The sequence below is a fragment of the Trachypithecus francoisi genome, unplaced genomic scaffold (genome assembly GCF_009764315.1).
Source record: "Trachypithecus francoisi isolate TF-2019V2 unplaced genomic scaffold, Tfra_2.0 Lachesis_group11, whole genome shotgun sequence".
Lineage (NCBI taxonomy): Eukaryota > Metazoa > Chordata > Mammalia > Primates > Cercopithecidae > Trachypithecus > Trachypithecus francoisi.
In genome coordinates this window covers 109,166,342-109,193,260 of record NW_022681456.1, presented here as the reverse complement: position 1 = coordinate 109,193,260, position 26,919 = coordinate 109,166,342, and the positions used below count along the sequence as shown (strand labels likewise).

The window sequence follows — 26,919 nt, the reverse complement described above, 5'->3', positions numbered from 1 at the left end:
CTAAGTCCTTGACTGCAACTCACTCTAGAAAACTGATGAATTGGCTGTGCACCAAGGTGTGAGGAGGTGATATGGTTTGGATGTTTGTCATCTCCAAATCTCATATTGAAATGTGACTCCCAGTATTGGAGGTGGGGCCTGGTGGGTGGTGTTTGTTTGATGGGGACAAAACTCACATGAATGACTTAGCACCGTCCACTTGGTAATAAGTGAGTTCTCACTCCAAGTTCACACCATATCTGGTTGTTTAAAAGTGTGTAGTGCTTCCCACCCTGCTCCCACTCTTGCCATGTGATGGGCTTGTTCCTGCTTTGTGCTTTTTCTTTCGACATGATTATAAGCTTCCTGAGGCCCTCACCAGAAGCCAAGCAGATGTTGGTGCCATGCTTGTACAGCCTGCAGAACCATGAGTCAATTAAACTTCTTTTCTTAATAAATGACCCAGCCTCAGATATTTCTTTATAGTGATTCAAGAACAAAATAATACAGGAGAGCAACTTCTCTCCATTAGGCCTGCCAGACAAAGCCTTATAATTATCTGTGGTCAGACACAAAGAATTACAGATAGTAGTTTGATCTGGAAGTCAGACTCCTCAATGAATGAAACTTATAATAAATTTCAAAGTAAATTCAATAAAACTAAAATGTATAGAACTAAAAGGAGAAATTGGCATATCATAGTTAGAGACTTTACTTTTTTTCTATAGTTAATAGAGCAAATAGATAAAATATATCAGTAAGGGTGTACAGTTGACCCTTGAACAGCATAAGTTTGAACAGCGCAGAACTACTTATATGAGGATTTTCTTCCATCTTTGCCAGCCTGAAATAGCAAGATCAATCCCTCCTGTTCCTTATCCTCCTCAGTCTACCCAATATTAAGGTAATGAGGAGGAAGACCGTTTTGATGATCCACTTAATGAATAGTAAATATGCTTTCTCTTTTTTATAATTTTCTTAATAACATTTCCTATTCTCTAGCTTACTTTATTGTAAGAATACAGCATATTTTTTATATATATGCAAAATGTTTGTTAATCAACTGTTTATGTTATTGGTAAGGTCTCTGGTCAACAGTAGGCTATCAGTAGTTAAGTTTTGGGGGAATCAAAAGATACATGTCAATTTTCAAATGCATTGGGGTCGGCACCCCTAACCTTTACATTGTTCAAGGATCATCCCTACTTGACCTAATAAACACTTTCAGTACACTATTGCCAAGAACTACAGAATGGATGTTCCTTTAAAGTACTCATGGAACCTGTGCCATAAAATAATTCTTAATAAATTTTAGAAAATAAAATCACACATAATATAGTCTCTGGTCATGCCAGAAATAAATGAGAAAGAGATAACAAAAAGATACCAGAAAATCTTCCATGTATTTGGAAATTTAAAATATACTAAGTAACAATTGATTTAAAGAAAAATCACAAGGTAATTAGATAATATTCTGATTTTAAAAATGGTAAAAGCACAATGTATCACAACTTGTGGAGCCTCTTCTACTTCCATCCCTTGGTTCCCAGATCCAGATATTCTAAATACAACCCAAACATATAATGGGAGAAACTAGTTACTGTGCAAAACATACACCACATCCTATAAGATGGCACCCCATACTCCCAACATTGTCTCTCAGATGTTCCTTAAAAATGAGTCCCTATTAGGCCATGATAACTTTGTATAAGGCAGACACTTCTAGATCAGTGTTCCTCAAACTTTTTAAAATTATCCCCCAAATAAACTTTTAAGATTGGCCAGGCGCGGTGGCTCAAGCCTGTAATCCCAGCACTTTGGGAGGCCGAGACGGGCGGATCACGAGGTCAGCAGATCGAGACCATCCTGGCTAACACGGTGAAACCCCGTCTCTACTAAAAAAAATACAAAAAATTAGCCGGGCGAGATGGCGGGCGCCTGTGGTCCCAGCTACTCGGGAGGCTGAGGCGAGAGAATGGCGTAAACCCGGGAGGCGGAGCTTGCAGTGAGCTGAGATCCGGCCACTGCACTCCAGCCTGGGCGACAGAGCGAGACTCCGTCTCAAAAAAAAAAAAAAAACTTTTAAGATATTTTTTCCTAACCATTATAGTATCTAATTTTTTTTTAACCTCTGTCATTCAAAAGATACCCAGATGGCTAGATAGTAGAAAGAAGAGTTTTATTAGCCATATTGGTTTGCAAGCCAGGAAAAGAAAGTCTCCAGCATAGACCAAAGGTGCTCTGTCTTTGCAGAGGGGAAAGACAGGTTGGGTTATATGCCTGGCAAGGTTTGTACAGTCATAAATATTCAGCGGGTTTGAAGGGAAAGCTATACATATTTATGAGGGGAGCAGAGTATATGCATGATGGCCAAACATCCACATAACATACAGCCGTGTTCACTTTGGGGCTGAGTTGTAGCATTAAAATGAGGTGGAATTTGACTCTTTACATCAAAAGGTGAAGTATAGGATGCAAAGAGTTTGTGTGTAGCCTTTATAAGCTGCTGAAACTGGCTTCAGGTCTGCAGTAGCTTATCAGAAGAGAATGTTTATAAGGCTGATCCCCTGTCCAATCAGAGTTGCAGTGGTCTGGGTTGTAAATCAGAGTTAGGATAACTTGCCTGAAAGCTCTTATTGTTAAGGAGGTTGGTGAGTGGTGAGAGTGTGTTTTTTCTTGTAGGAATTTAGAAATGTGTCATGCCAGTCAGACCCTGAATCCTCCTCCCATAGGTTTACTTTGTTTCCTTAATCTTTGGGTCTGTCCTGATTGATAAAAAGGCACCTAACTTGGTCTCTCAGATCACAATCCCTAAAACCAATTTTTGCCTTTTTAGGGGGCAGTATCTCTCCTGTTGATAATGTATGTTCTATCTGATACGGTAAAGAATAATACTCATACAAGCTAGTTCCATGGGAATTAGTTCCTTGGTACATTTCTTTAGCCATAAAATGTGTGTTCCTTGGTCAGAAGGATATTATATGTTGTACATGATGTCAATATGGTAAATGAGTCACTCTGTAAGTTCACAGATAGCCATACTGGCAGAAGCACTGAGGACCGGAAAGGCAAATCTGGAATACACGTCTAGTTCAGTTAGAATAAATTGTTATGTGCTCTAGGATAGAACGCATTGAAAACCACTCCAGAAATTAACCTCACTACTGCGGTCATAACCTTTATAAGAGGCCCAGACTAAACAGTGTGTTGAATGGCTATCAGCTGGTCTCTTTTCTCAATTACTCCACTACTTTCTCAATGGATTTCTATACAAAGTGGTTTTGGTAACAAGTATGGAGGTTATGCATGGAATCGACATCAAAGACTAATGATAATCTGGCTTCCACCACTGCCAAGTGCCCAACGAACAATAGCAAAGGCTAATGTTAAACCCTTGGTAGGGAAACATTCTCTTTCTAGAGATCAGTAATCTGCCTGGTAGGAAATTGATTACAGTGCTCCCACCCAATGAACACTTGTACCTTATTCCTGCTGTCTCCCTTGCCCCCATATGCAAAAGTTGGAATCTCCTTGATTTACATCTATCTTGAGACCCACAAATTCTTGATTGCCTTTTAACCTAACATTTGATTGCACTGTTTACCATGAAAACGTTCCCAAGTATTGAGGGTGACTTTTTAATTCCTGTGCAGAATTCATGACTATTGAGAAGGAAAGAAATAACTTTTACTCTATCTATATAAAAGAAACAAAGAAGTTGTTTTCTTATACTTCTAAATGCTGATAAAATGGAATAATATAAATTATAAATGAAGTCAATCCTTCTACATCTATAATTGTTCATATCATCAGGAATCTAACTGTATATCCAAAATAATAAGTTTTCAAGCAAAAATATAGTCTATGATTTATAATTATCCTCCTTTTAGGTTTCGGGGGAATTCTTGAGTAATTAATGCCTTTGGAGTCTTAATATCTGTTTTGGAATGCTCAAATTGAAACAAAGTAGAAGAGCAGGACTCAGTCAAATCTAGATTTGGGGACTTAATGATAGTTGGTGAAAACAAGTTGAGTCTGTTTTCCTCATATGGTCTGAGGATAGGTTAGGGTAACCCACATTTATACTGGAGCTTTGCATTTGTTTCCAAGTGATTCAGCTAAACACCATGTAGATTTTCCATTAGGTAATAGAATGTCCTTTCTTAAAATAGCTATAGCCCAAAAAGCTGTGTCGTGTGACAATGAAGTCAGAGAATTAATAAGGAGATCTGTACAGAGTACCTTGATCAATTTCTGAGGAGAAATGTATAATAAAGGATGGATCAAGGTCACATTTCCTGATGTCACTGCCTTTGAGGAAGAGTCTGGCAGAACTGGGCCAAAAGTGCCCAAGGGAATTGGGAGTTTGAAGCAATTATCTAAATAATTCAGACAAAAAGGCACACTTGGGCTTTGAAAGTCACCCATATGTGCAGAAGGGGAATCTAAATGTATTGCATCTTGTTAGGAATGTATTAAAGTATCTCTTGGACACACATAGTGATATTGACAAAAAGGAGAAGTTTTATCACTGGAAAAACTAGCCTCATCTACATTCATCATATTAAATAAATGCTCAGTTTTCTTTCTAGTTTGCCCTATAGATAGTCCTTTCATCCACATAAGAAGTACCAATAGTGTTCTTATATTCTAGTAATTATAATCCATTATTTCTAAAATGATTTCCTCACTAAGTCTCATGACTTTTAATCTGTAAGAAAAAATATCAGTGTAGCTGATATGGATACAAAATAAAGCAGGACTAGAAAATGAAAGAGCATCACCCATTTAATTCTGGAAAATAAAAAAACTTCACAAGCTATAAAAAAATCGTTTTATTCACAGAGTACATTTACAAATTTTCTCCAAGTAAGGGAGGTAGAGAAATTGAGACTTACTGAACCTTCTCACTGCCAGCCATAATTACAATGAACACACCAAAGAAAAAGACATGTTTTTACAGCAAACCTCCTCCTATGACATTGCATTTAGATTCAGTGGAAAGAAGCAAGTCAGCAGAACCAACAGAGATAGATACTAATTTTTCTAGTCACACTGTAGAAAGTACAAATTAAAGTTTTCTTTTTTACCTGCAACATTTTATATGAAACTCTACAAAAAGAATTGAAGCACACTGATTTTCTCCACACTTTCTGCCAATGGAGGTTGGTTTTAATAGAAAGAAGCAATTCCATATACTCTTCAAAGGTGATTTCAATTTTATAGTCTAATCTAAATTTTTTCCCAGAATTATTATATCCATGAACTAGTAGTCAGATTATATTACATGAGAAAAAATAATGTTTAAATTTTTCTTATCTCCAGCCTCAAACTTTGCTCTTGAGAAACAGTTTGCACACATGTGGAATAATATTAAAATGTGCCATAATAGAGTCAAAGAGACCAAAAAGACACCTTTCTTCCCCAGTGCTTTTAGACCAACTATGCTGCACGGTAACTGGAATTCTAGTAATATTTCAGACTTGTTAAGGATTAAGCAGACTTTTTGATGGAGCTGTATTTGTTCTCTTCTCTCTAGTGTCTCTAAGATGTACCCTAGTGGCCATCAGTCATCCTAAATTGTGAATCCTGTATATTAGTTATAAGGGGAGTGTCTATAGGAACCTATCAACAAGAGAGCCCAGCGGTGCTTAAGACTGAATGAAAAGCGGTGACAGTTTGATTCCTTGCTTCTGGTGTTTGCTGGAGAAACAAACATTCATCCTCTTGCAGTTATCACCTAAAGAGCTTCCTTCTAGAAGGTTCTACAACTTCAATAAAGGATATTTACATACTATTATCAGACTTCTCCAAGGCCTATATACTATTGTTCATTTCTATAAAATAGTCACATTTGCTACATTTATAGGACTTCTTGATAGTAATGATACAACTTGGAACAGACATGGTTACATCTCTAAGGTGGCAGAGGTACAGGAAGGAAACACATAAGGAAGTAGGGGTCAAGCCAGAAAAAGTTAAGGCACCCTCTGCCACTTCCCACTCCCACTGAATCAGCCATCTCCCTCCTCTCCACGGGTGAAGGGCTTATGTGTGTGTGTTGTATACACTAGAATACAGGGTAGAAAATGCATCTAAGTCAGCTTAAGTAATCTTGGATACAAAAGTCTGTTACTGAAGTAATTGTGGAGACAGGGTTAGAACCTCCTGTTCTAACTCTAGCTATGCATAGCCCACTTTCCAAGGGTGAAGGTCAACGTGACACGTCCTGCTATCACTGCCTCATCATGACAGGAGATCTAAATAATAATCTTATTTGGGGAATATGTGCCAAAGTACAGACAAAAAAAGGCTATGAAAACAGGAGCGTGGGGCCGGGCGCGGTGACTCACGCCTGTAATCCCAGCACTATGGGAGGCTGAGGCGGGCGGATCACCTGAGGTCAGGAGTTTGAGACCAGCCTGACCAACATGGAGAAACCCTGTCTCTGGTAAAAATACGAAATTATCCGGGCGAGGTGGCGCATGCCTGTAATCTCAACTACTCCAGAGGCTGAGGCAGGAGAATCGCTTGAACCTGGGAGGCGAAGGTTGCGGTGAGCCGAGATCACGTCATTGCACTCCAGCCTGGGCAACAAGAGCAAAAAACTCCGTCTCAACAAAAAAAAAAAAAAAGAAAGAAAGAAAAGAAAAAGAACTCCCCGGAGAGCACCTCTCGGAAATGGACAGCAAGGGGTGGAGCCTTGAGACTGTCATGGTCCGAGTGGGTAAGCAGGTACCACTCTTCTCTCCGTCAGCATCTCGCGATCTGGCTGTCACACTGCTTCCTCTAGCATCTTCTCTCTCTCTCTCTTTTGTTTTTTGTTTTTTGTAACCGGGGAAAAGCAGAAACACACAGTCCCCCATTACCACAAATTATGCGGGCAACTTTCCTACATTTGGGGAAATCGCAGGGGTCAGCACATCAGGTGTGCAATGGATAAGCCTCACCCAGAGAAAACTATCCATTATTAACCATAACAGCTGGATGACAAGATATTTCCTTTAAAACATTTCAAAAAAGTTCCATTCTTGAGGCTCCCCTCAAGGTCAACAGCCTCTTTCTTGCTTCCTGCTGAACTCTCTTCTGAGATCACTCCCAATCATCCTTTCAAATTAAAACAAGATCTTCTCTCTTTTTTTTTTTTCAGTTTGGTTAAACCTTTTTTTTATTACAATTTTCTATTTTCCTTACTGTGCAGATAAAATAGACATTAACTGATTCTTAGTTTTCTCTGCCTTGGATTAAATCACATCTCTTAGATGTTTATTGATATTGTGCGAAGCATATATTTTAAAAATAAACATTAAGAGAAAGTTTAATTACATAGAAGCAGAAAGAGGCAGGATCAATATATTTGGGTATTATTCTATAAAATTCTCAGACAGCTTGGCATCATTGCTTATATCCCACAGCTTCAACAAGAAAAAAATTACATGAAAGAATTTTAGCACAATATAGAGATCAATAGAAACACAGAAGAGTGACCATAAAATATAATTCCTCTTCTGTGCTTTAAAAAGTTATAGTCATGGGCTTTGACTATCTGGCAAATGCTCACAGGTATGTAAGTCAATTTACAATATGGTATTTATTCCTTACGTATTAGAGACAGAAGAAATCAGAAATGTTGGCACCAGAGAAAGCAAATTAGAGGGAAACAGAAACATGTATTTTTCCTTATTGAAATGGTGAGCAGAGGCTGTGTTATGTTTGAATAAGCTTTTCATTCATGCTCTTGCTTCAATCTCTCACCCCTAAGATGTATGTAAAAAATTCAAAAGACAAGTCTGGGCTGAGGGTAAAGCAGATGGTATCCATTTTCTTATGATAGAAGGGAAAAAAGCTACAACAATTATAGATTCAAGTCTCCTTCCACTTGCAAAATAGAAATTTTGTAGTGCTCAATCCAAATATTGTGGCCTCATATTTAGGAGTTTATAAACAGATGCTCTGGGCTTCAGACTTCCTGTGAGTTAGTCTCTAAGACTTTTAAAGAAGCTATGTAGAAACTGGTGGAATATTTGATATCTCCCTAGCTTCAAGGACCCAGACTATCCATATGAATGAGGGGGAAAAGCTCCACTTTAGAATTGCTGGCAGGGCTGGCAGGGCTATAACTAGGTCGGGGTGATCAGACTCTGCCACAAGACACCCAAATTTAGACAGCACGAGTTTAAGCAAAAACAAAACAGTTTAAGGCAGTGTAAAATTTTGAGGTCCTCAGCGAATTTCCACACTACCTCTCTAGTCACAATGCTACTAGCTCAACTTTGGAGCCAAGACAGCTCTCCTGGGAAAGGACAGAGACCGATGGTGCTAAAAAGCCAAGGTTTAGGGTAGAGACCACTCTGCCCTTTTACATCCTGAGAGCGTGGGGCTAGGGTCATCTCCTCTTTTCAACTTGCCTCACCCTCCTCCTAGCACATAGTGGAATGAAGTTGCTAGTTATATGTACTGCTGACTTTATTAGAGGCTTTGACCTAGGTTGCAAGTACCTTGAAACTGTTAACCCACTTCTACCACTTCCAGCCCTGATGTGTGCCCAACAAAATTCATATAACCTGAGAGTCGACCTATATGATGGGAAGATAAAGGAAAAGCATAATATTAGTCTCAGTCCTTATTTCTCCACAAGCTTGTCCTCAAGTTCATATAAACGTCCTTAATAGCTCTTGATCTTTGGAATTCTACAAACATAGAGCATATATTACCTGGTGCTGGTGGGAAAGTATTTACACAACACACTGAACATTTCCTAAAGTTTTCAGTGGACTGGTAACATTCCCCTCCCCCTTAGGTCCCTCCTGACAAGGATTTGTCAGTGAAAAATTTCACAAAGTTGATATTTCAAACAAAGAAATTAAAACTCTGGATGGCTGACTTTCTATTAATAAAGAAATTAAAAACTGTATATAATAAAGTTATAAAACTGGAATATATAACTGCTGATGAAAAGAAATGGTATCAATATTGTTTCCATTTTGAATCATCTATAACACTCTTGTAAAGCCCTTGACTAATCCAAAGATATTTTTGGCAAATTTAAAATCCCAGGATTTTTTCAGTTATTTTCCATTTCAAGCCATGTTATCCAGATTGCTTCAGGTACAAGTTATATATAGCCTAAGCAATTTTTTTAGCCAAGAGAAAGACATGAGACATCATAAAGCCAAACACAGTATTGTCTGAACATGTGCCATTTGGGATCATTTACTTCCTACCCTTGTGAAGACAGATAAAAGTGAATTGTACAGAAGCAAAATCCAGTGAGCACTTTCTTAACTTCTTACATGAGAATTATGCAGTTTAGATGCACAATTTTGTATAAACTTTTGGCAAAATACTCTATACAAAGCATATGTGTCTGTGAGTCATTGTCCATATAAAAATCTTTCACATAAACATTACTTTTCTTAATTATGGAATGACTTAATCCTTCACCTATCTTAATTTTACTGAAGTGTGATTAAAATTAAAGAGGCCATCCTTAGTCATGATCTTTGGAATCAATGCAGTTCTCAAATCAAGGCTAACAAAAACTAAAATCTTATCAGGATACTAGTTTTTAGCCTCTTCACCCTTCCTTTTGCCCCCATGGAGCAGCCAAATTTTTATGACCACACAACTATTTTTTAAATTAGTCTGATGGTACAAAGAGATGCCCCCTCTTGGCAGGTGCATCATCAAAAGTGATTAAAGATTTTCTTATTGAGTGTCTTCTGAGCTGAATTTTAAGGGTCAGTTATTTCAAAATGTAATTGATCAAATCTGGAAAAGTACCAGGCCCAATTCTGAAGGTCGTAATTTCAGATAAACAAAGAAAGATAGTGGGAGCTTAGAATTGAAGATCTTAATAATAATAGAGTATTCAAGAGCACTCTACAGGATGATTCTAGCAAGGTCCTTACTTAGGAACACATAACACAGTAAGGATAGAGATGCCTGACTTCATGACACACACACACACACATACACACACACACACTTCTGTCTAACCTATTATGGCCAAAAGGCATATGTATGTCATATCTAGTGAGTTGTAATCTACGGTAAGAAAATATTTTCATTAAATTGTAGTCATAGTTTGAATGCTGTGAGGGTGTATGTCTGTCTTTAAGTGAAGACAAAGTGGAGCAACCAAAATTTCATTTTGGTCTAATCCAGGGTGTCTCGACCTTGGTACTACTGACATCTCAGCCTGGATAACTATTTTGTTGTGAGAGGCTGACTTGTGCATTGTAAGATCTTTAGCAGGATCGCTAACCTCTACTAATTACATGCTATCAGCACCCTCGAGTCATGAAAATAAAAAATGTCTCTGGTCTCCAGACATTGCCAAATGTCACCAGAGGGGGATAAGGAATCATCCCAGCTGAGAAGAACTGGTCTAATCAAACATCACCAGCACTGGCCATTTCTGTTTTGCCCTTCAGAACCCACATGAAATAGTTTCACAAGTTTGTAAACTAAAAATTATATATAAATCTACTGCATAAATATATCCCAGGCATCATAACAAGATGAAAAATTTCCACATAATATTTTTTCCCTCCCTCCCTTCCTTCCTTCCTTCCTTTCTTCCTTCCTTCCTTCTCCTTTGTTTTTCTGAGATGGGATCTTGCCCTGCCACCCAGGCTGTAGTGCAGTGGCACGATCTTGGCTCACTGCAACCTCCACTTCATATTTCACAAATATTTTCAGTGGAACTGTGATGTATGGGCTTATGGAGCTCATTAATTACATTTTAACAATTAAAGTACTAATCTGAGTAACACATACTTTATTCACTTTTATATGTGTTTTTGTTCAGGCTTTTACATTTTTAATGGTATACTAGTGAAAATGTGTTCTTTTTTAGGTAACTACTAAATAATAATAGCTCAAAAGAGGAAACATATTCAAAGTTTCACTCAAAGTGAATATTTAACACAGTTTCTTCATGGTACATTCTCACGTTTTTGTTGCTGTATAGCAAACCAGTTCTCCAATAGAATCAATACTCTCAAATTCTTAACTTTCTAAGTAACAATATAATCTGCACTATCAACCAATCATATTTTAAATGCTAATTTTTATAATAACCTCAATATTTAATTGCATTTAGAAGTGGTCTACTTTAATGATGTAGAATTTTGCCAAGGGCTTTTTTATGTTGATGTCACGTTAAATTAACCTATCAAAAAATACCAGCCATTATTGTTTACATAGTAACATGGTATGCTAAGATTTTACTGTTAAAATTAAACTAGAACTTTTTGGTACAATTTACCTAAAATTTGGTGACATTTAAAATAATAAAGAAATTGAGTTCTAGTGTCTCATTTTAGCTTAAGACATTCCAAAGTATGAAGACAACGAGAGGCTTCCTTTACCCTTCTCTGAAATGTAAACACATTTGGATGCTTGTAATCTGTCAGTAGAGTTTTCTTGCTGTGTATCAAAGCTGGTGTAAAAAGCTAAGTAGTCCTACCTGCTACTAAGGAAATAAATAGCTACTAATTCACATCTTTTTACTTGTACAAACTATACCTTGTGTGACCATGCTCAACACCAAGCCCATTCATGAGATTTTGGGTAAAATCAGGATGAGTAAGACAATTCTGCTCATTCCGGGTAAGCATTTGGGGGTAAGACTTGCATCTCGTGCTGCTGTGGGTATTATGTGCAGCAACCAGTGAGCTTGGTTGTCTTATATCAACATGTAATGGATAGTGCATGACACATTTGTGATTCTCCAACACTAGTTACAAATTTTTGCCATACCAGGTCATATGAGTTCAGCTTTCATAGTTGCACAGAAATGAGCTTTAACTTTGTGTATGTGTATCTACATGTTTGTATATATGCATTCTTGCATGTATGCACACATGTCCTTTATCTTGCAGTGAATATGCCACAGTAGATAGAAAAGGGATTTGTCTTCTGGTCTGTCTTCCACAGAGACTAAGCTTTCCATCATTGTGCTTTACTGCATTTCTTAATATTGAATTACGAAGACAATTATGCCAATTTACAAATAAATAATGCACTTATATTGGTAGTCTTTTGCACTAAAATAAAAATGACAATGCAAACAGGCTTACATAATGCAGACCTAAAATTGGGTTTATGTCCTAAATTCTGAGGAAGGAAAGTGGCTCCTGTTATCCAGACTATGAATCAACACAGTCTAAATTCAATAATGCTTCACATTGTCTCTTTAGAGTTGACAAAAGAGGAAGAAGCAATTCTTACGTAAAATTTTAAAAATAGAGGGGAGCTATAGTTAATATAGACGTGGCTTAACAAATCACAATTATCAGCAGTAACATTTTGCATCTTTATTACTCAGGAAGGGATTTTTTAAATCTACCCACCCACTTCCCCTAAAGAGGGCAAAAATAAATAATAATTTTTTAAAAAACCTACAGTTCTAAAGCCAGTCTTAATAAGACAGGTTCTTATTAATATTATTAAGCCAGTTTGTGTTGACAATCAGCAACACTTTTACCCCAACATTTTCTTTATTCTATATTGATTGATTTCTCAGCCCTAACAACTCAAGTCTGTCTTGTTTTTGAACTGCATCTTCTAGATTTGAACCATGTGCTTTACCAACAGCATTTCACCAGCATTTTACTAGTTGCAAATCTGCCATGTGCTATAAAGTATTTCATAGGATGTTTCATTTCTTATTTGTCCTCCAAGCCAACACTGAAAGTAAAGTTTTGCTTGGATCTTCATCGTTCCTTTCCTGTTTTTCCAAGGGCCCATGCAAACCCATGAAACAACTTGACCATTTCCTCTTGGAGTCACATAGAAAACCTAACAAAAATACCCTGGTTCAGTCCTTTCTTCTTCCATTGTCCCTAGGAAGTGGGCTGGAGTGAGGTATCTTCACATGGGTCCAACTGCATTCTCAGTGCACCGATTTTATGAAGATACCAGAGTTGGAGAAATTCCTCGGGCATGGCATGGAAGCCAGAAAAGGGTAAGACGTTATCATAGTAGTGGTGGCTGATGGGCTGCTCACGCATATTCACAGAGAAGGGCCAGAAGCCATAGATGGCCACCTCTTCACAGAGACCCAGAGCTGCGCTCACCAGAAAAAGTCCTGTGGACAGGCGCTTGGCATGGATTCCTCTACTTTTCCAGAACTTTCCAATGCTACGCAGAAAGTTGGGGTTGGCAAACAGCACTGTTTGATTGGCACCAACATCTGACAGTGTATAATAAACCCGCAAAGATGGCTCTGTTCCTGTCTTCATAGAAAAGGCAGGCATGTAGATGTAACTGTGGTTATAGATTTTCATGTTGTCCACAAATGTCTTTCTGGACCACAGAAGGTTCTGAAACCTATTAAAGAAAAAAAAAATGGTTCAATTAAACCTAGAGAAAAAGAAACTCACTAAAACCCACTCTGTTGTCTTCTGGTGGCCGTGATACCTCAAATCATCTCAATGAAACACATGAAAAACACTTTATTCGTATTTAAAATCCTCCTTGAACTTATCAATTATCTCTCATCAAATAGCCTGGCTTTTCCCCTGACCCCAACTTCTTAAACACAGTTAACATTCGTTAATGGGGCTCCCTCTGAACTAAAATGCATTACACATTTGTTCTCTTCCAGAATGTTTCTGCCTGAAATGTACAATGGTTTAATTATCATAAATTCCTAAAGGTTGTTGGCTGGAATTTTGATGAAAGGTACTTAGGCGGTCTAACGTAAGCATAGGAGTGGTTTCTTCATCTGCATATCAAAGGAATCACTTCTAAGATACCTCTTCCCACTGAAATTCTATGATTCTATAAACATTCAGATTCATCAATGCTACAACTATAATATTACATGGAAAAACAAAAGCTTGTTACTATTACAAAATAATGCAGGGAGTTGCCCATATTGCTTGCTCCAAAGAACTCTACTTTCCCATGTTCTTTCAGTTTGGATTACATGAAATTCTAATGCAGTTGTAGAAACAAAGATACAAATAAGTACAATATAATGTTCTAAATACAATGTTCATATTTGTATAAAGTACTATGGAATACAGATGAAAAAAATAATTCTGACTTGAAAGAGGGAGTGTGGCCCAAGAAAGCTACAGAGCCGGAATAACATTTAAATACACTTCTTATAGGGAAGCAACAGAAAGAACAGCAACTAAACTCAAAGAGACACTTTGGTTATAGGCAAGAGTGCACAATATACTGAGGCAATGACAAGGATTCCCTGTCCCTAGAATGTGGGAGGTGCTATTGGCAGGGGCAGTGGCTGAAGACAAGGCACTCTTTGAAAAACCTCTTATTTCTGTTTTGTTTGCTTGAACGTCACTCTGTGGTGATGGGAAATCTTCACAGCAGTGACTGCTTACAGCACTTATGACAACTGTCAGTCTGTGTAAAAAAAAAGGTACTCTAATAGACGAGAAGATTACCTTGGAAGGAAGTGGTTGGTAGCCTGGAGACCGGGTAAGAGATTGCTAAATACTCAAGTTAAAAAAAAAGGGCCTTGCAACTTTTAATTCCTTTGACCATGGGAGCTGCCCATCTTGGGTTATGTGCAGGTGGAGCAGCAACATCAAAGCATGAACTGAGCCACAACTAGCAGAGGAAAGTCTGGCCTGACATGTTGGCAGGCTCATCATAATTAGGTGAAATTAAAGTTCTGAATACACAAATCCACAGGATTGTACGTAGAAATCAGTGTTATTTACTCTGCCTGCCCAGAAAGGTATGGTTCTCAAGGCCAGAAGGAAGGGAAATCTCTCAAGTTGTCTTCATATCCTTGATCCAGTAGCCTGCTTTCTTGATCCAGTAGCCTGCTTTATCGATTTTCCCTGGACCCTGATACAGAATTAATAACAGGGTCTTTAGGTAGATTCAGTTTAACTTAGAAGGAGCCATGGAAGCACATTCAACCATATCTGGAGCTGGGCCAGCCTCTCTCCCAGGAATACAAATTCCTGCTTCCCAACTTCCAGATGGGCTCTGCTCAGCAATTCTTTTCTTCCTTCCATTGCCCACTAATGTCTTCCACTCTCTTCCTAAAATACTAGTGCTTTCCCAATCATATAGACACACCATGCAGATAACCTCCTACTCCTTTTGAGCCATTGGTTCTCACACTTTAGTTAGAATATCCCAGAGAGTTCACTAATATCATAGCTTCCTGGGTTCTGATGAGAGTGATCCAGGAGCTGAATTTTTGCCCAGTACTCCCGGATAATCTGACACAGTTGGGGCATACTTATTTAGAAGATCAAAGCATCAGTGTAAGCTGTCTGGCTTTCTGCATCCATCCCTCACCATCTTTTTCTTTACATCTTCTAATGACATCCTTACTGCCATTCTAAGAAGTGCTCCATCTTCCCCTCTGTATCTTGAGACAAGGTGTTTCACATATCCTGAAGAACTCATGTTCCAAAGTGGGTCTCTCCTCTTTAAAAAAAAATTCAACCTCTCCATCTCGACTGAATTATTTCCTCTGTCTTCTACATATGGTTAGAACTTTCCCCTTCAACTTTACTAAGGTATATTTTACAAATAAAAATCGTGTATATTTAAGGTGTGCAATGTGGTGTTTTGATATACACATACACCATGAAATGATTACAACAAGCAGGTTAGAACTTAAAAAAACTCTTCTTAATATGTTCACACTGTTCCCAGTGCTACATTCTCGTTCTGTCATTTCACCATCAACCTTCTAGAGCAGTTAGGATACCTCTATTGCTTTCCTTGCTTGCTTCCATTCCCTCCTTATTCCTGTACAGAATGGCTCCCATTTCACAGGGCCCTGCTGGCTGATGGAACTGATCCCTGTCTCTGTAATGGACTACATACTAGTGGAGAATTACATGCTGCTTCAATAAAGTCAGGATGATTGATTTTGTGTTTCCTGTCTTAAAACCAACTGATTAGTCTTGAAGGGGAGCTTTCCCTCTCTGAGTTTTCACTTTGAAAATGAACACACAGCTTGAATTTACTACAGTCCTAATTTTATTGGCACTGTTATTAGTTTTACCTCTCCCATTCTGTGACAAATGACATTATTATTTAAGAATTTGATTCAGTTCAATAATTGCTATGGTATGCTGAATATGTTTACTAATATCCTGATCAAGAGTTTAATGGGGTTGGTATTGAATTTTATTACATTATCACAAAATTCAGCTGGAATAAGAAAAGAGGGGTGCTCCAGTTTGTCTCTCCAGCCTCAAACTCAGCTACTCCTCATGTCCTCACCCTATGCCCCAGCCATCCCTGTGTGTGTACCTGTCCACAATTTTTATTGCATATATAGATTCATTTTTGCTGATCTAGTCATTGCCCTGGTGAAGTTGTGTCTATAAATCAAGATCCAACTTAAGCTTTCCTTTATTAGGCTCATTCCTTCCTTTCAACTTAAGCTTTCAAAAGTCTTCTTTGAATTCCTGAATAATAATTGCTCATACTCTCTAAGGCTATGTACTCCTTGAAAACAAAGGATGAGTCCTATTCATCCTTTAATTTTTATAACCTAGCTCAGAATATCTGTGTACTATATGAATAGAAAACTACTAAACAAAAATTTTTAAACATTAAAAAGAAATCAGACCAGCCTATGAATTAAGAATAAAAATGAAGTAAGATCAGCCCATGTATTATTGAAATAGAAATGATTAATTTATAATCAATATGAGCATAAAAGGAAAAACAGAAACAAAGTGGAAAGCACAAAAGTGTACCACATTTTACAAAGGAATTGGATATGTGATAATGGGGACAAAACCAATAAGACTTTTCTAATTACTTAATAAACAATATTGAGATAGTTAGCTAACAACTTAGAAATCTGAGAGGGAACAGATTCATACTTCACAAGACAATTACTAAATAATTTTAAGATAAGTAAGATAGATATTTAAAATCTAGCTGGCAAAGCCACTCAAGTCTACAATCCTAGCACTTTAGGCAGCTGAGGTGGGAGGATCACTTGAGGCCAGGAATTCGAGACCAGCCTGGGCAACCATCTCAAATAATTATGAGTAAATATTCAGTAAATATTCAGTAAAATCTATGTTACAAAAAAACTTTAAAAAATCGAACTTGCCGGGCGCGTTGGCTCAAGCCTGTAATCCCAGCACTTTGGGAGGCCGAGACGGGCGGATCGCGAGGTCAGGAGATCGAGACCATCCTGGCTAACATGGTGAAACCCTGTCTCTACTAAAAAATACAAAAAAAAACTAGCCGGGCGAGGTGGCGGGCGCCTGTAGTCCCAGCTACTCGGGAGGCTGAGGCAGGAGAATGGCGTAAAACCCGGGAGGCGGAGCTTGCAGTGAGCTGAGATCCGGCCACTGCACTCCAGCCCGGGCGACAGAGCGAGACTCCGTCTCAAAAAAAAAAAAAAAAATCGAACTTATCAGACATTTGCAAAATATATTTCAACATAGGAAAATATTGACAACATTGGCCGGGCGCGGTGGCTCAAGCCTGTAATCCCAGCACTTTGGGAGGCCGAGACGGGTGGATCACGAGGTCAGGAGATCGAGACCATCCTGGCTAACACGGTGAAACCCCGTCTCTACTAAAAAATACAAAAATTAGCCGGCGAGATGGCGGGCGCCTGTAGTCCCAGCTACTCGGGAGGCTGAGGCAGGAGAATGGCGTAAACCCGGGAGGCGGAGCTTGCAGTGAGCCGAGATCGCGCCACTGCACTCCAGCCTGGGTGACAGAGCGAGACTCCGTCTCAAAAAAAAAAAAAAAAAAAAAAAAAATATATTGACAACATTGATTATGCCATGTTGTAAATTTTCATTACCATGAAGAATAAGATAACTAAAGTAAAAAGTGAATTACTCCAAGAAATATTTACAGCAAATATGACAAATCGTTATCAATAAACTGTAGTGTCTGAATATATTGGTACATTGATATGAAAATGGACAATCCAGAAGGAATTTCAGTTAAACATGTTAAAGCATTTGGTTACAGTTACAAGATGCAAACTGAATACAAAGGGAATATTAACAGAATAGAAAGAAACACAATAAAGAGTGAGGGTCCAGCTCTCACCTCCTATGACAAATCTCTAGAAATAGGAGAAAATCAGTTTTTAAAAGTCCATCTCCATTCTGAAAATAAAAAAGAAAGCAAACCTCAGTGGATCCTGAATCTAGGTTACCTCAATAAAACAGCTTACCAAAGGAAACCAGAGCATGAAGTAACTTGTTGAGCATTTCTCTAAAAGGCAGCTAGTAGCAGTGCCCTATGCCTGGAGGCAGGAGATACTAGAGAAAGTGGTGTCTAACAGCAATCAGCAAGGTTATTGTTCGGATTATGGGGTAGCAGAGACACCCAGGTGGGCTGAACTCTAAAATCCTGCACTGATCAATTATCACCGTGTATGTGGAAGGAGGTGTCAGTTTCCAGGCAGGAAAAGTGGGTATGTGTCCAGAAAGGTGGCTCATCCCAGGGAAATGGAATTCTCAACTCTTACAATATCAGCAGTCAGGCCTATAGTTCCCAAGTGGAATACTGACACTGAGTAGACCAAGGAGCAGACCTACAAGCAGTGACATTTGGGAACCGCCCAAGAGAAAGCAATGTTGCCACCTTCTCAACCCAGAGTCAAACCCACCTGTTGGTAGGTACAGTCTCTGCATAGAGCTTCCAGTCACCAAAAAAGAACACACAGGCAAGCTCAGAAGACACTGATGGATAGTGTCCAACACAAGAGTCAGAGCAGAGGGACTCAGAGGAAACCAAAATCATTCAAGGGGCAGAGGAAAACTCTTAAACATCTATAATTAGTTTGCTTACTCATATTCATGGCTACCACATCTGGACTAGGATGATACAAAAAGAAAAAGCATTTAGGTAATAAGAAAGTGCTGCTGGCAATTTAAAATATATAACAAAAGGTGGATTTGGATAAAGGAAAGCTCCAGAAAAATAGCTATAGAGTAGGCCTAGAAAGCCATCAATAAGGTTCAAGTAAGAGAAAAATACAGCTGCAGATGAACATCTCAACAGAAACAAACAGTGCCCCAGATAAACCAATGTGCAGCAGGGATGGAAGAGCTGCACTTTCAAAGGATTCCAGAGATGGATTCACGACTGCTGCATGGAAGGGCTTTATGCGCTCTGGGAGAAAATTTAAATGTGGACAGGCTATCAATTCCTGTAATAAACTTTTTATCTCAGATGTGAACTACACTTAGGTAGACACTGACTATTGATTTGATAGTGATATATCTGGATTGAGAGGTCAAGAAAGTACAACTGTATAAGGTAGACAGCTGTGCTGTGAGGAGCACATGAAGAGAACTCAGTCTATTTTTCCATAAGAGATCAATAGACAAGCTGAAATTTTAAGAATTGTAATTAAGTATGTTGTTTTCATATGTGACAAGAAAAAAATCAGCCGAAGAAGTTGAAAGGTATAGATTTTTGGAACATAACTTGGGGGAGTTGTGGGGATCTGAGACAGGAGATTGCTGGTTTTCATTTTGAGCTTTGTCATATGAGTTAATTTTTCCACGTATGTGTATTATTTTGGTAAAAACAGAAATTTAATGTTTAAAATTATAAAAAAGAGAAGACAATTTTTATTGACCAAGTTCACAAGACTACCAAAATAATAATAGTCAAGAAACTTTAAATACCTAGCATGATAGCTTTTAAAAAAATATATAGCATAAACCAATAAAAACTACAGATAGAAATTCACAAGTCCACAATCATAGTGAGTTTTCAATTTTAAAATATATTATTTAAAACACATAAAATACAAAATTTCTAGCCAGGTACAGTGCCTCATGCCTACAATCTCAGCACTTTGAGAGGCCAATGTGGGCAGATCATGAGGTCAGGAGTTCGAGACCAGCCTGGCCAATATGGTGAAACCCCATCTTTACTAAAAATACAAAAATTAGCCAGGTGTGGTGGCGGGTGCCTGTAGTCCCAGCTCAGGAGACTGAGGCAGAAGAATCGCTTGAACCCAGGAGGGGGAGGTTGCAGTGAGCCAAGATCGCGCCACTGCACTCCAGCTTCAGTGACAGAGCAAGGCTCTGTCTCAAAAAAAAAAAACACCAAATTTCTAAAATGGTCACACATTATGTTACAAAAGAAAAAGCAATAATAAAACAATTATCATCATGTGGTCACACTGTCTGATCAAAAATGTAAAAAAAATGAGAAGTCTGCTGGGCACGGTGGCTCACACCTGTAATCCAAGCACTTTGGGAGGCCGAGGTGGGCAGATCACGAGGTCAGGAGATCGAGACCACGGTGAAACCTTCTCTCTACTAAAAATACAAAAAAAAAAAAAAAATTAGCCAGGCATGCTGGGGAGCGCCTGTAGTCCCAGCTACTCCAGAGGCCGAGGCAGGAGAATGGCGTGAACCCGGGAGGCGGAGCTTGCAGTGAGCTGAGATTGCGCCACTGCACTCCAGCCTTTGCGACAGAGTGAGGCTCCATCTTGAAAAAAAAAAAAACAGAAATCAACAATACAAAAATACGCACACACACTGCACTAGGAAAAATATTTAAAAACATATTTCAATTATGTATATAAGGGGAAATCTGTCACTAGTTGAAGATGCTATAATTACCTATCTAGGATATACAAAAGAATCAACTGAAAAAAATACTTATTGGAACCAATAGAGTCTTAGCTTCCCTATATAGCAGGAATCATATATTAAAATAATACAATAAAACAAAAATGTCATTGTTAACAGCAACAAAGCCCCCAAAAACTTTGAAACAAGCCTAAAAATAAATACAACATTTTTATGGGGACAATAATGAATATTGAAAGATGTCTTATAAATTTGTAGGTTCAAACGCAATCTCAACAAAAATCCCAACATTATTTCGAAGTAAAATTTGATTTTACTTCAGATTTAACTTATCGTTAAGATAATTTTAAACATCATATGGGAAGTGTAAATTAATATGTATACTGACAATAATTTTGGACAAAAGAATAACAGAGAAAACTTAACTTACCAATGTCAAAACTGATTATAAAACTATAATAATAAAAATACTATGGAACTCATGCAAAAATAAACCATGTATGATGAAACAGGAGAATAAGTCTTAAAATGTACCTAAGCATTTTTGGAGATTTCCTTTATGCTAAAAGTAACATTTCAAACCAATTCATAAAAATCTACTATTCCATATATTGTACTGGGTCTACTAGCTAGCCAATAATAGAAAATAAGATAAATTTCTACCTCACACTGTCCCGAAAATTAAGCTCCAGATGGAATAATCATATACCATAAAATTAGAAGAAAATATAAGAAAATGTCTTTAAGACCTTTAGGGCACAAAAGACAATGTAAACATGAGGCAATTCCTTAGCAAAATCCATAAAAGATTGTTAAACATGACAGCTTTATAATGAAAGTCTTCCACAAACATATTTTTAAAGAGACAAGCAGCAGATTGGGATGAAAATATTTACAACACACATGACAAGGGATTAGTGTCCAGGATACAAATGATAAAAATCAGTAACAAATATGGCAAATAGCACAATATAGCAAGACAGTAGGATCCAGAACACAAACCATAACAATTAATAACAAACATGCAAATATCACAATGGATAAATGAACAACGATGTAGAACTGCCAAGTCCGAGAAGAGGAAACTCAAAGGGCCAATATGCATATTAAAATAAGCACAACTTCACTAGCACTCAAGTTATAACAAAACTATGTAGCAAATTAACAGTTTTCCACACATCTGACTGGTACAAATTAAGGAAATTGATAATAACAAAGAAACCTGTGAGACACAGTACACTTTTATGCTTCAAATGGGAGTATGAGTCGCTACTGACAGCTGGGAAAGTGATTTTGCATTTCAAATATGCACACCTACTGACCCTGCATTTCCAGTTCTCAGCTGGTGCCTTTCATATTTGCAGGGCACCATCCATCACTTCTTTTAGGTCTTGGCTCAAATGAAAGCTCTTCATAGAAGCCTTTACTGACACCTACTCTCTCATCTTTTCTTTCTCTATGTTTTTTACAACATCTTTATTGTATTTTTTTGTATTTTCTTTCTTAGATGTATTTTACATATACATCTTTACTGTCTCTGTTGTATTTCTTTTATCATACATAATGTTTTATTACATATACATGTCTTCATTTATGTCTGTCTCCTCTTACATGTTCACAAGAAGGATTATTTTGTTTACTATTAAATCCTCTCAACCAAGAAAGGTGCCTGGCACATGGCACTAAGTAAATATCCATGAATATTTGCTGGAGGATGCCGATTAGAAATCACCTAAATGCCATCACTAGCAGAATGCCAAATAGATTATATTATATCCATATTATTATACATGGCAATTTTTTTTAAATGACACAACTCTAATTTACATTGAAATGGAAATATTTCCAAGACAAATATTATACAGAAACATGAAGAAGTTGCAGAATTACTACTGCAATTTGTATAGTGGATTATCATATATACATATCATAAAAGATAAAGATAGAAATTTTCTATAGTTACATATACATATGTAAGTGCATGGGAGAATGTTGAAAATATACACATAAGACTGAAACCAATGGTTACCTCCAGGGAGAGCAGTGGTAAGGAGGTAGTGCTAAGGGTCTCTGTGTAGAAAAAACAAATTCAAAGTGATTTTTCTGTTCTATCACTCAACACCAATCAACACAGAAAACTTCTGTGACCTATGTGTGGGTTTTCTCCCCCACACATCGAACAAGCAATCAGTTCTACAGCAGACACCAGCTGGGGGTCCTCCAATTCAATTCCAACACTATCTACCTAGAGATAGAGTCCGATCCCACAAGACACTCCTCAACCCCTTAGATGTCAGTTGCAAGTCTGGGCCTCCAGAACTTCTGACCAGCCGGCTTCACGTTGAGGTTCCTGCAATCCCTTCTTTATGTTGGATTAATTTGCTAAAGTAACTCACAAATCTCAGGCAAACATTCACATTTACTGGTTTATTATAAAGAGTATTACTGTTAAATGAAGTTTAGTCTAAAGCTACCTCTTTACATATTTTAGGTTCAGCCTAAAGATTTCTCTATACACAGTGAACTGTAACTTAACAGGATGTGTAAACAGACCATAACCCACTCTTGTACTAATCACCAAGTTTCAGCCAAAGGTGGCCAACTGTTCCAGCTGTGTTCGAGTAAGACAAACACCAAGCTGTAACCAATCATGCTGTTTCTGTATCTCAGTTCCACTTTCTGCATGTCACTTTCCTTTTTCTGACCATAAATTCTCTCAGAAAACACAGCAGCATGGAGTTGCTCTGAACCATTTCTGATTCTAGGGGCGGCCTGATTCATGAGTCTTTGCTCAATTACACTCTGTTAAATTTAATTGGTCTAAAGTTTTCCTTTTAACATTACAAAGGACACAGAGGGAGAGAGATGCATAGGGCAATGTATGGAGGAAGGAGTGTGCAACCCTCCAGGAACTTCCACATGTTCAGCTATCCAGAAGCTCTTCAAACCCTGTCCCATTAGGTTTCTATGGAGGCTTCATTACATAGCCACGACTGAACCGCTGGCCATGGGTGATCACCTCAACCTTCAGCCTCTCTCTCCTCCCTAGAGACTGGGGAATGGGCTAAAAGTTTCAATCCTCTAATATACTTTGGTCTTTCCTGTGATCAGCTGCCAGCCTGAAGCTCCCTAGGGGTGTCAACCATGATTGCATGCTAATGATTGGCTAATCATTAGCATACAAAATACATCACCTTGTGGAGATTCTAAGGATTTTAGGGGTTGTATGTGATGAACTAGGTTGAAGATCAAATACGTATTTCACAGGGCCAAAGCCTTATCTGTAATCATTTTAATTTTTTAGAAGGTGAATATATGTATGTTATTTGTGTTATTAAATACATCCTTTTAAAAGCTTAGGCTCTTTAGTGATCCTATAAATGCAAAGTAAACCAATTGTGATTTTCTAATTTACTTTTTTCTTTTTTTTTGAGATGGTGTCTCGCTCGCTCTGTCACCCAGACTGGAGTGCAGTGGTACGATCTTGGTTCACCGCAACCTCCACCTGCCGGGTTCAAGTGCTTCTCCTGCATCAGCCTCCCGAGTAGCTGGGACTTCAGGCGCCCGCCACCACACCCAGCTAATTTTGTATTTTTAGTAGAGACGGGGTTTCACCAAGTTGGCCAGGCTGATCTCGAACTCCTGACTGCAGGTGATCCACACACCTTGGCCTCCCAAAGTGCTGGGATTATAGGCATGAGCCACTGCACCTGGCCCTAATTTACTATTTTTAATACAATGATAAATGAGGATTATGGAGTACTTTTATTCTTTCGATTTTTTAATATTATTATAATGTCTGTGCAGTATAAAACACATTTATAAAAAATAAGTCACATAAATTTTCAAGTTAATTATCTACTAAGCATATTGGATTTTAAAAGTCCACTTTTTTACACAGAACATTTATTCTACTTTTTTCTGTATAATAATTTGAATTTGAACACTTCCTTTATTTACTTCTTATTCAAATGCTTCAGCAATTTTCCAATGGGTTAATTCATTTCCTCATATTATTTACTTGTTTTTCTAATATTTGGGGACCATTTTCCATGTTCACGGCTGCTTACTGTCATTTTTCTGTCTCTTGGAGCAGCTGTTTGTTTACCCAGCTGTTACTTCCTTTCCTTCTGTCAGTGAATGTTAATTTTATGTTGATTTACAATACTTTCCTCCTCCGTACCTTCTCATTTTATGGGTGTGTTTCTTCCACAGGAAAGTATTTTACCAGATTGCAATGAACATTCTATGTCAAGCTATTCCATTGATAGACAAGACACGAACTGCCTTTAAAAAATTTGTAACAGAGAGAGAAATCTAACATAAACTGGCTCCATCTTGCTCTTCACCTCACAAGCTAACTGCCCTTGCTCATGCCTGAGCACAGGTTAAACTAACTAGAGGAAGAATTTAGCTTACAGTTTAACCTTGAAGCAAGGATTATAATAGTCCCTTTCTCAAACTGATCCCTGGGGGCTGACACCATCTTTGTAAGACTGTAGTGGAGCCTGATTCTGCTAAAACGTAGGCATAGTTAAACAATAACCAGCCATTGTTCCCTAGATTGCTTTTCTATAACTGCTCACTGCTCAGGAATCACATAGCCAGAAGGCAAAAGATTTGTAACTTTCCCAATTGCTCCTGTATATTCATCTCTATTGTAAAACCTAAGACTGGTCTTTGAGATCGTTTTCAGACTTTTGCATTCTGGCAGACCAACTCTTGCCACCTGAATCCATGACCCACACCAAAGAACTGACTCGACAGGTCCACAGGTCCTATTGCCCACCCCTGCCGGCCAGAAACTGACTCAGGACATGAAGATAGTTTCAACATCCCTACGATTTCATTCCCAACCAATCAGCCACTCCCTAGTCCCCTGCCCACCAAATTATCCTTAAAAACCCTAGCCTCTGAGTTCTCAAGGAGGTGAATTTGAGTAATATCTCCCATCCTACTTGCTTGACACCCTAAAATGATTACATTCTTTCTCTACTATAATACCTGATATTTCTGTGTATTTGCTTTTTCTGTGCAGCAGGCAAGAATAATTTGTTGGGCTATAACAATAATAAAATATGACTTACAAATGCATGCTTTTAAAATACTTGCAGCATGGGGGTTCCAAACCTAGACTGGGGATGTTGGTTGCTAAGAGAGAAGGAAGTTAGGGCAGGCCTTTCAGATATGCATATATCTGAAATGAATTTTGAAGAATGAGTAAAAGGTAGCTATGCAAACGGAGTTGAAGGAGAAGAGCACTCTGCTGAAAGACCAGCAAGGGCATGTGGTAAGAGCAGGTAGTACCTGGGGAAATGCAAACAATTTAATATGGTAAACTTTAGAGCCTTGGGAGCAGTTAGAGATGTAGCTAGCTGGATGCACAGGACAGAGTAAACGAAGGATCTGTGCCACTCAAGGTTGAGATTTTACCTACGAGGAAAATGAAAACACATTAGAATGTGAATAGTCCATGGTAAAATGATGTTACCACAGGGGCAGTAGGAGCTGGCTTTGGTAACTCAGTGTAGAGAGCTGATCTTTAGCTGGGAAGCAATGGTGAGGCATACAGGGCACTGTCCAGTCTTATTTAATGCCTATATTGTGCCAGTTATTGAATATTTATTATTTTTAGATGTGAAAGTTTCAGTTTGGGGGATTGAATGGCTTGGATTTCCGGTGACTGCTTTCATTGTGATATCTAACACAATAGAAGAAAATGGTTTGAAGAGAAAGACTATTATCTAAATTTGGACATGTTGAGCCACAGACATGAGCCACCCAGAAGAACAGTGAGTTAAAATAAAAACACTGACAAATTATCACATTGAAATGGTGGGCAAAGGAGGCAGAGCTGCCGCAAAGAGTAGACGAAAAAGGAAGGTGACAGGAAATAGAGGGAAAAAGGAGTTTCAAAAGTTTATCAACAGTGGCAAATGCTGAGGAGAGATCAATAAAATAAAGACAGAAAATGGTCTGTGGGGATTTTGCAACATGAGAGTTATTAAAGGTATGAGATATTTTATAGTAGAAATCAATAGTAGAAATTACTATGAAACTGATTTCATAGTAGAAATCAGTCTAGATCATGGGTTGTCTACAAGGGCCAAGCAGATTAGGAAAATATGTGAAGAGATGAGGCAAAAGAAAAGAGGGAGTAGACCTGGAAATGGAATATTGCATGTCCCATTTAAGGATTTCAGGTTAAGAAGAAAAAAGAAAAGTTATAGCCAAGTGAAATAATTCTGCAGGCCAGATTTGGCCTGTTGGCAACAAGTTTGATGTCAACCCTCAAAACTTATTCAAAATTCCAAAGGACATGAAATCATGAAATCCCAAATCCTTTTGGAGCAAATGAAACAAAAAAAACATATAATAGATAGGGTCT

The 26,919-nt window shown here is 38.1% G+C and overlaps 1 protein-coding gene and 1 non-coding gene across 3 annotated transcripts in view; both read right to left on the bottom strand.

The window, feature by feature from the left end:
• Positions 1 to 6,814: 6,814 nt before the first annotated feature.
• Positions 6,815 to 6,974, bottom strand: LOC117091277. The gene has a single exon (XR_004440379.1). It is a non-coding gene; the product is annotated as a U1 spliceosomal RNA (small nuclear RNA).
• Positions 6,975 to 11,935: 4,961 nt separating this feature from the next.
• Positions 11,936 to 26,919, bottom strand: part of ST8SIA1 (ST8 alpha-N-acetyl-neuraminide alpha-2,8-sialyltransferase 1) — a 139,648-nt gene continuing 124,664 nt past the window's right edge. For both annotated transcript variants that reach the window (XM_033222686.1, XM_033222687.1), the window contains one exon: positions 11,936 to 13,317. In XM_033222686.1, the coding sequence (XP_033078577.1) occupies positions 12,831 to 13,317 (487 nt within the window). In that variant the 3' untranslated portion in view covers positions 11,936 to 12,830. The remainder of the gene's footprint in view (positions 13,318 to 26,919) is intronic.